The 10,900-nt window shown below is 63.7% G+C and overlaps 1 protein-coding gene across 1 annotated transcript in view; it reads left to right on the top strand.

Annotated features, from left to right (window-relative positions):
• The first annotated feature begins 1,220 nt into the window (after positions 1 to 1,220).
• The window catches only part of ADGRA1 (adhesion G protein-coupled receptor A1), a 29,160-nt gene continuing 19,480 nt past the window's right edge, over positions 1,221 to 10,900 (top strand). The window contains exons 1-3 of the mRNA XM_032882051.1: positions 1,221 to 1,409; positions 8,450 to 8,577; positions 9,044 to 9,167. Of these exons, the coding sequence (XP_032737942.1) occupies positions 1,407 to 1,409; positions 8,450 to 8,577; positions 9,044 to 9,167 (255 nt within the window). The 5' untranslated portion in view covers positions 1,221 to 1,406. The remainder of the gene's footprint in view (positions 1,410 to 8,449; positions 8,578 to 9,043; positions 9,168 to 10,900) is intronic.

Genomic DNA, 10,900 nt, shown 5'->3' with positions numbered 1-10,900 from the left:
CTGTGCCTGGAGCCCTCAACAGACACGGATTCCCTTTAAAAATGAATGAACTAACACCATCCGGTCCTCCTCCTGCCTCCTTTCAGGGAGATGTTTAATGCGAGTTGTCTGAGTCTGGTGGAAGCGAAGGCAAAGCCTGGCCGGTTGTCTCTTTAAATCAGCTCTGCAGTGTGCTGGGCGGCAGGCCGGCTGGGAAGAACCATTCCCGCCTGCCGCAGGGAGCCGGCCCGCCGCCGCCGCCGCCGCCATCCGCGCTCCCCCATCCCCATGGTTACGGCTCCTGCTTCCCGGCCGGTCCTCGTCCCCGGCTGTCGCCCGCCCTCCAAGCAGGCACAGAGGCGGCCGGCAGTCCCCAGGCTGAGTTCTGGAAGCCGCCTGCCGAGAAGCGCGGACGTCTGCGGTCCCGGCTCTGGCTCTGACTCATCCCCGGTGCGGAGCCCGCGGCGTGGGCTCCGCTGCGGTCCTGCAATCTGTTGATAAGTCCACTCGCCGGCTCCCGCCCGCGGCCCCTCGGCATGGAAACCCATCTCTGGGCACAGAGCTCGCGCCGCAGCGGGTCGGCTCGGAGGAGCGCGGCGGGGCCCCCGCGGCAGCTTTTGCAAAAATAGGTGAGAAGTTGAGCTGCGGCTCTGGGCGGGGGTTGGGGGGGCCCCCCCGCAGGGTGGTGATGGGAGCGGGGGGTTGGGGGAGCTGGGGGCCTGCAGGTCGTGGCAGGTAGAGGAGGGAGGGGGAACCCCCCCACCCCCAGCCGCTGCTCGCCCCAGGGCCGACCCCACTGGGGCGGTTCCTGCCATCCCTGGTGCTGTTCCCCAGGCAAAAGCTGAATAACTTTGGGTTCCACGGCTGAGGGGAGCATCTGGGGGGCCACGCCGGACCCCGGGGTGGGCTGCTCCTTAGGAGGGGGACCCAGGGTTGGCCCAGGGCTCCCCCCAGAACCTGATAGACGTGTTGCAGGCTGAGCAGCTTGCCAGGCAGGGTGGCCAGCAGACGCTGGCTCCAGGGGGGACATGGCAGCACTCCCAGGGGCAGTGTCTGGCTCTGCACATCCCGCCCGAGGTCCCAGGCCGGCAAGCAGACCCTGTGTGCCCTGGGCCACCAAGCCCCAAGCCAGATGCTCCATCAGACTGGCCAGGTGGGATGGCCGTGTGGGTCCAGCCCTGCGCTGAGGCCAAGGGACCCTCTGCCCTGCCTTGACTGTGGCCTTCTTCACAGACAGCCTCTTGACCCTCACCTGCCCTGCCTACGCCCTGAGACACCTGGCCCGGGGCTCGACCCCACAGCCACTGTGTGGGACCTTGACCTTCGGGACGGCCATGGAGGCCGGCGGGGAAGAAGGTGCCACATAATCGGCTCAGCGGCAACCCCGCTCCGTCCGGCACGCACGCTGCAGGAGCTTGGCAGGGCTCATGGTGAGTACGAGCCCCCACCGGGCAGCAGGGCACAGCCATGCTGAGGGCGGCCACCCCTGTCCATGGGGTTACCGCGTGGCCCGTTAGCGGCCTCGGGACCCCCAGCCCCCGGTCTCCAGGGCTGCCAGCCGGCCGCTCTGCTGTCGATCATACTAATTAGCGGCAGGGGTGCCGCAGTGTGAAGCCGTGTAATGAGGAGAGGAGATGCGGTCCCGCGTCCCTCCCCAGGGATCCGGCCCGGGACCGGTGAGATTGCCTCTGCCCCGGCGGGGGTTCCCCGCCCCTCCTGCCCGAGGCGAGGCTGTCGCAGGGCCTTCCCCCCCCTCTCGGAAACTTGGCTGGACGGTGGGAGGCGTGGGCGGGCTTCAGCAGCACGTACAGCAGTCACGGGGAGGACACTGTTCCTCCCCCCAGAGCAGGGGGCACCCCGGCCGCTAGCACGAGTGTCCGGGGACTCGGCGTGCTGGCTCGTGCAGCCTCCGTGCGGTCCCTGCCGGCTCAGCTTCCGGGAAGGCTGGCGGCGAGTCAATAACGCATTGTGTGTGTTCGTGAGGGTCGGGGGCAGCGGAGGCCCAGGCGCGTGCGGGGAATGCCGATGGCCCGAGGACACGTGGCCGCGGCTCGGGTGCCAGCACTGAGTCAAATGCACCCCCGAGTGTCTGCTTCCAGAGCGGCGTCTGTCTGAGTCACTTGTCCGTTTCCTTCCTGTTCATTTGAGACGCCCAAGTAAGGTCGGTGCTCGTTGCCAAGACTCCGCGTGGTCTGCACGGCTGCTCCGAGCCCCGCCGGCCGGGAGGGCGTCCAGACTCCCCTGCTCCTCGGGAGGCCGGCCTGGCCAGACGCCCGTCTCCCTAAGGGACTGCCTGTGGCCGCGCAGCACCTTGCCAGCATGGCTGGGGCCTCCAGGTCGGCCTGTTCTCAGGTTTTCATCCTCAGGTTAGAGCCTTACTTGCAAAACGGAACCTGTTGTCAGCAGAGGGCGAGCCAGGAGCCGGGGCAGAAGCCTGGGGGCAGGGCGGGACGCCTCGGCCTAAGCCAGCAGCCCTGGGCCTCGTCCTGTCTGACCCTGGCCCTTCCAAGCAGGTCTATCCTACATCCCACCTCCCGCGGCCACACCCACGTGCAGAGCTGCCCCCAGGCCAGCCCCGGACACTTGCCTAGTCCAGGACTGTGAAGCCGATGGGTCACACTTCCAGGAGGGTTTAGAGCCTTAGCAGTTTGTTGGGTTTTTATTCCTAAAAAATAACATGTTCCCTGGAGATCCCCAAAGAAACACAGACCCAGCCCTGCAGGGCAGCAGCCAGAACGGCTCCGCACATGTCTCTGAGTCTGTGGTGTGGACGCTGGGAGACCTCACCCCAGGGGCCCAGGAGATACGAGGATGAAGACCAGGGCTGTGGCCAGCAGGGTGGCCCGACCCTGGCCACCCCACACTGCCACACTCACGCCACCTGCAAGGCACTAGCCCTGGGCTGGCCGCCAGCTTCCCTGACACCTGAGGTCGGCAGTCAGCCTTGTGGCTCCTGAGCGTGATGACACACGGTCTCCTGGAGGCACCTTGGGGCCACGCTGGAGTCCGTGTTGCACGGAGGCCCCTGTCCTCCCTTCAGGACGTGCGCCCACCTGCCCTCGATGCTCGGGCAGAACCCTCCCCGGCAGGACCTGCGGGACCCAGGCCGCCATCATAGCTGTTAGCAAACAAAAGAGGACGTGTGTGCACTGGCCCCGTTCCTGTTCAAATTCAAGCAGCGACCACAGCGTGCATCCTTCGCACTCCGTGATCTTCTGTGATTTTCACGCTAACGTCCCCCGGGGAACGCAGTGACAGGCGTGGGAAGGGAGTAAGAAGTCGTCCTAAGTTGCGGACATTCTCCCCGCTTCCTTTCAGAGCGTGGGTCTGGTAGATCCCCTGAGGAGCAGGGTGGTCACTGTGAGGGAGGCCACGTTCATTCTGCACAAGCCCATCTTCCCAGCCACACCTCCTGTGGCAGGCGAGGCGTGGCGGGACTCCTCGGATCATTGGGACATGAAGCAGATCTGAGAGGACAAGACGGCCGCTCAGTGATGTTGAGCCGAGAGGAAGAGACCCCACTGTGGCGGCTTCTCTGTGATGTGGCCCAGGCCCAGCAGGTGCCAGCAGCCGCCAGCAGCCGTCGAGAACCCCACAGAGCCCCGACTCGCTCTGAGCTCGGGGCTAACCTGTGTCGCCAGACCATCCTTTGGCAGGTCCAGCAGGGGCTGGAAGCTGGGACAGGGAGAAAGGCAAGGCCCACCCTGGCTGTGCTCGGAGCACAGAACCCCAAAGACACAGCATGCTCAGGACATCCCTTTTCTGCACGTAAGGATCCCACATTTGAAAAGGCAGCAGTGGAAGTAAAACCCTGAAAAGACCAGGGGCAGATGCAGGATGCAGAGGTGGAAGTCTGGTTCGTGCCTGCCACACGGCTGAGCAGGCGGGGTCAGGGCGGCCGCACCGGCCTGGGCAGGACCCAGCCTGCCCTGTGTCCACGCTGCCACTTGGCTAGGCTGCACCTGACCACCTCCAGCCAGCCCCACAGGCTTCTGTGGCACCCGCACGCGCCCGCACGTGCCCGCACACACCCAGAATCCTGCCAGTTCTCCCTGAGCCGCTCCTCATCCAGCGTCACGTTTAAATTTCTGAAAACTTGTGAGCTTCCCTCATCCCAGAAACGGAGACTGTGTCACCCCCAACGTCGCCCCGAGTGCAAGCCCTGCGGCTGTGACCCCGGCCGGTGGGAGTCCCTGTGCTGTCTCGCAAGTCCCGCCAAGGCAAACACGGGACAAGCGGGACAAACTGAGGTCCGGTGAGGGTGATTTGTGAATAAATCACTCACCTTCTGCCTCTGCCTTTCCGCCGGGACACTTCCACGGACGACCGACGAGACGCAGCGGCCGTTAGCAGCACAGACGACGGACACTGGCTCGCTCAGTGCGGAGCCCAGGCGGGGGGACGCCGAGACCGTCCGCACCTCCGGGTACAGGAGGCCCCTTTCCTCCCCCTCCTGGCAAAATGGCCCGTGGTGATCGGACGGCGGACACCCACGTAATACCTCCTTCCTCTTTCTTGCCTCTTAACACGCAAGCTGATTTATTTGCAGAACATTCCAAAAAGGACACATCCACCTAAAATGACACAGAGACATGGAAGGAAGGTGAGCCTCGGGAAAGGGGAAGATACTCGCAAACCACGGGCAGGAGCGCCCCGCCTCCAGGCCCCGCAGAGAACGTGGGCAGCCGTGGGAAGACGGAGGCTGCATGTCCCGGGAGCAGAGGCGTCTTCGCGAGGCTTCTAAAGGCAGAGCCGTGAGCGGAGACCGCAGGCGGGGGCCGCAGCGGCGGGACGGGTTCTTGACTGAGCCCAGACTCTCCGGTGGGAAGTGCATGTGGGTCCCGAGGGCGCTGCAGGGACCGTCCCGGCTTCAGCCCCACACGTCTCAAGGATCTTCTCTGTGGGACACTTGGAAAGCAATTCCTCCAGGAGGAACTCATATACGTATGAACTTTAAAATATAGAATAATATCTCCTTTCTGCATTACCTACTTTGAATTTTAAATGTCACCTCTAAAAATGTAGAAAGGCACAGTTGATAACTAACTTGGAGGAAAAAATAGGAGCCCGAACAGAACTGAAGAAAACACACATTGTTGGTGCGGCTGCTCTGGGCTCAGGAGCCCCCCACACCCCTGCGGCCTCAAAACTGGGTCCTCGGACAAGAAAGCGCCCCCGCAGCAGGGTGACCTTGGCTGTGTGCTGGCTGGGGCGTGTGCTCAGACACACGGAGTCTTGAGCTGACACACTCAAGCCTTGGCCTATGACGGGAAGGAGGTTGGATTTCCCACTGGCTTAGCAGAAGGGGGGTGGGGTGTGGGGCCAAAATTTGCCAGGTGGGATGCCCTTGCGCAGGAGTTCTCTGACGCGGGTCCTGGGCTCCAGCCCTGCGTGCTACGCCTGGACACGGGCTCCGGGCATCACAGCACAGTCTGCTCCAGAATGGGCGTCTGTCACTCCTCAGCCGTTCTCCACCTGCCACCCCTGCCCCCGCCCCCAGCAGGAAGGTGACAGCACCCCAAGAAAGGCCAAGAAGGGACAGGAAGTCCCCAGAGGGGTAGGCCCACCCCAGGCCTCAACTCAGCTGGGCTCTGTGCACGGGAACACCGTCCCTGCAGCCCGGGCCTTCAGGTCACAACTGTCAGGGTACTTAGACCCCAGGTTAAAGCCCTCGTCTCTGAAAAGAGCTAATGACGCACACAATGGGGGCCTGGGTGACCTCCGGGGTGCTGACTTCTGACTGCCGGCTGGGCCGCTGTCTGCCCGTCAGCAGACAGTCTCAGAAGAAACGGCGGTGAGAAGATGATCACAAACCAGGATGTGACCAGGAAAACTCACTTTCCTCGACTTTCACGGTGGTTTACAATCGTCAGGAGGCTGGCGCTGGCTGACGGTAGCAGGTGCCAAAAACCTCAGACCTCTGCAGCACCACAGGGAGCGCCCCCGAAGCCGGGGCGGCGGGTGAGGAGACGTGAGCGCTTCCTGCAGCCAGCACGTCCTGGGGAGCCGCGCGAGCCCCGGAGACAGACGAGCTGGGCCGTGACTTCCCGGCACCTCAGCGACGATCTCAGAAACCTGTCCTTGCAGACGCAAGTTCCACGTTGCAGGATGGAGCGCCCAGCGGGGGCCATCGAGGCCTCTGGCGACCTGGGTGCCTTCTGGAGAAACCTCTGTTGGCCGTGGGCGTGGGGACCAGGACGGGCCGTGCCGGCGGGGCTGCAGGCCACGGTCAGCCACAGCCCTTGTCCCCAGGGGGCCCCGCAGCCGTGGCATCCCTGTCACCTTGTGGCTGGCATCCTTCCACTGTCCTTGGTCTTGAGCCTATGACTTCATGGGAATTGGGGCCACGGCTGCAGTGTGGGTCCTGCTGAAACCCCAGTCATCTGGAGGGGAGTCCTGAGTGTTCTGTGCGTGTCCGCATGTGCCCTTTAGGCTTTCTGGCCTGTGGATAGTCAGGACAGTGGGAGGGCCACCATCGCATCCAGCCCACGGTCTGCCACGCGACACACACTCCTCCTTTGGCCAGCTGCTGGGTCAGGGGCCATAATTCAGGCTTCGGTTGTCAGCTAGGTCCTTTGCTGTCAAACTGGGAGGAGTCCCCTTGGTGTCCAGGTCGCTCGACACCTTTTCCACGGTGACAGGGTTCCGTCTGCTGTTGCCATGACAGCAGAGAGGTCTCCGAGAGGTCCCTGGGCAGAGCACGATGAGGATGCAGAGGCCACAGCTGGATTCCGGGGTGGTCCTTGGCTGCCCCTGGACATCCATCCGAGGAGTCTGACATTTCCTGATGGGCCTTGTCTTAGCTCTTGGACACGCTGTCTTCCCAGACCGGGCGAGGCCAAGCATCCTTCAAGGGCATTTCCATCTTTTCCTGCGCGACTCGGGCTGGGTGCCATCCCGGAGGAGCACCGGCTGCTTCCCGCCACCTGACCGAGCAGGGAGGGGCCCAGCGCCCACCCAGAGCCTGTGTCAGCCTGGGGGCGCGTCTGCCACGGGCACTGCTAGCAAAGCCGCACGCAGCCACCGCCACCCCCACCCCCGACCACCAGCCTGCTGTCACGCCTGGGCAGCTCCATGTGGTCTCACAGACGACCCCCAGGCAGCCCCCGTGGGCACCAGCCCCCCCGCCCCCCCACGCTGATCCGGTCCCGGGGCTGTGGAAGCATGCGGCTCAGAGCACAAGCTGAGAGGTGAAGAAAGCATCTCACCCTCTGGCCCCAACAGTGGGCACAGGAGCAAGCACCCGGGGGCTGTGTCCGTCTACTCTGGGGGCCGCGACCAGCAGCCCGGGGCGGGGGGCAGGCCTAACCAGCACCCCAGGCAGAGCCAGTTAATGTGTACACTGTCCCTCAGTCCTGGAGCCTGGAAGCCCACAGTCAAGGTGTCACGGGGCGGTTTCTCCGGAGGCCGCCCTCCTAGACACTTAGACCACCACCTTCTCACTGTGGCCTCCAACGGTCTTCCTTCTGGGCAGGTTGTGTCCTCGTCTCCGTCTCATAAGGACACGGGTCCTATTGAACCAGGCCTCATCCTGTGACCTCTCGTGACCTTGGTCACCCCCATAAAGGCTCACCACCTCCTCTGCAGGCACATGGGGCACGAGGACTCCAACCCCTGAGTTGTAGGGATAGGTTTCTGTCCACAGCCAGGTGTCCTCGTGACTTGGCGAGTTACAGCACATGAAGGGTCTGGAACATTGCTCAGTGCATGTCAGAGGTCAGAGGCGCACAAGGCCAGGGTCCCCACCGGCACCTCTAGGGCCTGCACTACAGAGGAGGGTCTGTGCCCCGGGGCCCTCTCCTCCCTCGCACGATCACAGGGCTTGGTTGCTGCGTGCCCTGCGGGGTGTGCGAGGCCTGCCCACATGACGCTCTGCTTGGCTGCCACGTTTTCTCTTGGTGGCTTGGGAACCTGGTCCCGGGGCCGGTAAATCTCGGGGCTGCCTATGCCGACATCGCGAGAGCTCACCACACCAGTCTGATGGACAAAAAGGCGGAGCCCCTCAGCCTCCATGTCTGGCCAGGGCCCTCGCCCCTCAGCCTCATGTGCCCCTTGCCCTCCAGCCTTCGACCCGGGGCTGCGATGCTGTCCAGAGGGCCTCAGGGCCGCTCCATCCCGTCACACCATCCCGTCCCAGCAACTGCTCTTTCTCCGGGACTGGAGTCGACTCCCGGGACGTGACCTGGAATTCTCCTGGGACACTCTATAGAGCAGGATGTCCGGGTGCCTGAGGCTGGGAAGTGGGGCTCGGCCACCTGCCCTGAGTCGCTGCCTCTCTGGGGGCTCCGTCCGGATGCTCGTGGCCTGCGGGTCTGGGGCCCTCAGACAGGCCCACTCCCAGGAAGCACGGCCCCTGTCCCCAACGCAGACATCCTTGATGGTTTGCAGGGGACAGGCCGGCTGGGGGGTCCAGGCCGCTCCACCAGCTGCCTGGTTCCTGCTCACACGGTCTGCTCTGTGTTCTTCCCAGGATCTGAAGACTGTCCTCTCCCTGCCCCAGTACCCAGGGGAGTTCCTGCACCCCGTGGTGTACGCCTGCACCGCCGTCATGCTGCTCTGCCTCCTAGCCTGCATCATCACCTATGTCGTGCACCAGAAGTAAGGCCCGCCCTGCCTCCAGGTCGCATGCTGTCACCATCACATGCAAACCCTGCAGTGATCCCCTCCTCACGGAGCAAGACGTCCCTGGAAGGCACCTCCTAGATCACCGGCCTAGCACCGGGGGTGGCCCTGACAGCAGCCGAGGGTGGCCAAGGGCTCAGGGACCGCCATGCCCTCCCACTCTAGGCCTCCATCAAGGTCTTCCCCCCGGGGCCTCTGTGTTCTTATCAATCAGATAAATAGGTTCTTCCTCCAATGGCCCGGGGTCAGGTCACATGCCCCAGAGCCCACGTCCTGGGGAAGTTACAGCGGCCGCCAGGACCCTCGCACACCTTTGCCTTGTGCCCTTCAATCTGGTGGGGGAGGGGCAGCTACGTGTTTGCGGGGTGGGGGGCGGGGGGAGGCTGGCCTGCACGCTTCGCCCTCATGCTGGGTCCTGACGGGACCTCTCCGTTGCCCGTAGCGCCATCCGGATCAGCCGGAAAGGCCGGCACACGCTCCTGAACTTCTGCTTCCACGCGGCTCTGACCTTCACGGTGTTTGCAGGCGGCATCAACCGCAGCAAGTACCCAGTCCTGTGCCAGGCGGTGAGTGTTTCCTCGTCCTCGTGTGTGACGGGATGGAAAGTGTGTGTCCACCCTGCTACCAATGGGGAAAGCTGTGACCGTGGTCTTGTTTATGAACGAGCGCTTGAGGGTTTGCCCAGATGCGTGTCCCGGAGGGAACCGTCGGACGCCCTGTGGGCCCGTATCACGGCCTCTCCCCCAGCGAGGCCCGTTGTTTCGCTCAGCATCAGATCACGTCAGAGAATTTGTTTTCCACGTGATCAGCGAACTGGACGTTCACGGTCCAGCCCCGGATGCTGGTCGCAGGGTTAGAGACGGGAGCTGCCCTCCCACAGCCTGGTGGGGCAGGAGCACGGGGAAGGGGTCCCCCGCTCTCCTGCCCCCGGCCAGATGAGAGTCCACAGATGCCGATGCCACAGCTCTGGTCAGGGAGGAGGAACTCTGGCACCAGCCACTGGCCAGGGAGTGCAGGCCACAGAGGCACAGGCCCCACGTGGACCTGTGGCAGACCCCCCAACCTCACTCTGGAAAGTTCTGCTCCCCTCTCAGGTGAAAGGGCTTCAGAGCGTCACAGCCTTGAGAACAAGTCACCCAACGGTCTTCTTCCCTCCCTGTGGCCTCACCTGGCTTATCTTTAGAAAGGGGGGAAATACCCGTTGGTCAGAGCTCAGAAGAGACCTTTCCCCCAGCAGTCAGCCTGGTTCCCCAGGCCCAGGAGAGGCGGCCCCAAACCCAAGTTTCTCCATGCACTCCTCTCTCCAGCTCCTTGCCCAAACCCCCTGCTCATAGCCCCAGCTCAGCCCAGCTGAACAGTGACCTCTGTGTGGACGGTGAACTCCAGGTAGAGTTTCCTCCGATGCAGACAGTGGCCTCCATGGTGGGCCGTCTCCTGCAGATGGACAGTGACCTCTAGGTAGACAGTTCCCTCCAGATGGACAGTGACTTCCAAGTGGACAGTGACCTCCATGTGGACAGTCCCCTCCAGATGGAGAGTGACCTCCAGGTAGACAGTGACCTCCAGATGGATGGTCCCCTCCAGTGCCCAGGCAGGAGTCAGATGGGGGCTGACCCATGGACTGAAGAGAGTCTTACCAAGGACTCCCCTCGTGGGTTTCTGTCATCCGCCTAGGCCACATGGAGGGAAGTTCTCGGCCTGGCGTCCACAGGCTGTCATGCTGCTGCCCTTACAGCCTTTTTCTGTGAATTCAGCACTTCCTGATGGTCGTGGGAGCCGCTGGGGCCTGCTTACCTGACACCCAGGGGCCACAGTGCCAACCATGATGGTGGTCTGTGCACACGAGGTGGTCTGTCCCCTGCACAGAGGCGGTGAGCGTCTGCTCCCGCAGGGGGGCCCTGGGGAAGGATGGGGTGCTGAGCTCCCGCTCTGGAGCCCTGGCACCTGCAGGTCGGCACGCTGGTCTGGGAACCCCCACCCAGGCTGTCCACCCCATCAGAGGTCGGATTCAGACACCTGCACAGGGGCCCCTGCAGAAAAGCTGCTGACACACGCGTGGAGACCACGCCAAGGGGCAGAGCCGCTTCCTTAAGCCTGTGGAGAGGCATGGAGACAGTGGGGGCTCAGGAAAATCCAACCACATTCCACCTCTGAGCGCCTGTGGAGGAGCGATGCCGGCGGCGAGCCATGAAATGGACTCCGTCTTCGTGCCTCACTGGGCCACTCAAGCACGCCCTGTGCCGAGACCCTGGCGATGAGCAGCCCGCCGCTCCCGGGCCCCGCAGCCAGCCCCCCAGGC

This window comes from Lontra canadensis, unplaced genomic scaffold (assembly GCF_010015895.1).
Source record: "Lontra canadensis isolate GAN:19392208 unplaced genomic scaffold, GSC_riverotter_1.0 scaffold79, whole genome shotgun sequence".
In the NCBI taxonomy this organism is placed as follows: Eukaryota; Metazoa; Chordata; class Mammalia; order Carnivora; family Mustelidae; genus Lontra; species Lontra canadensis.
The sequence above is the reverse complement of the archived record's forward strand: the minus strand, read 5'-3'. Positions and strand labels throughout refer to the sequence as shown.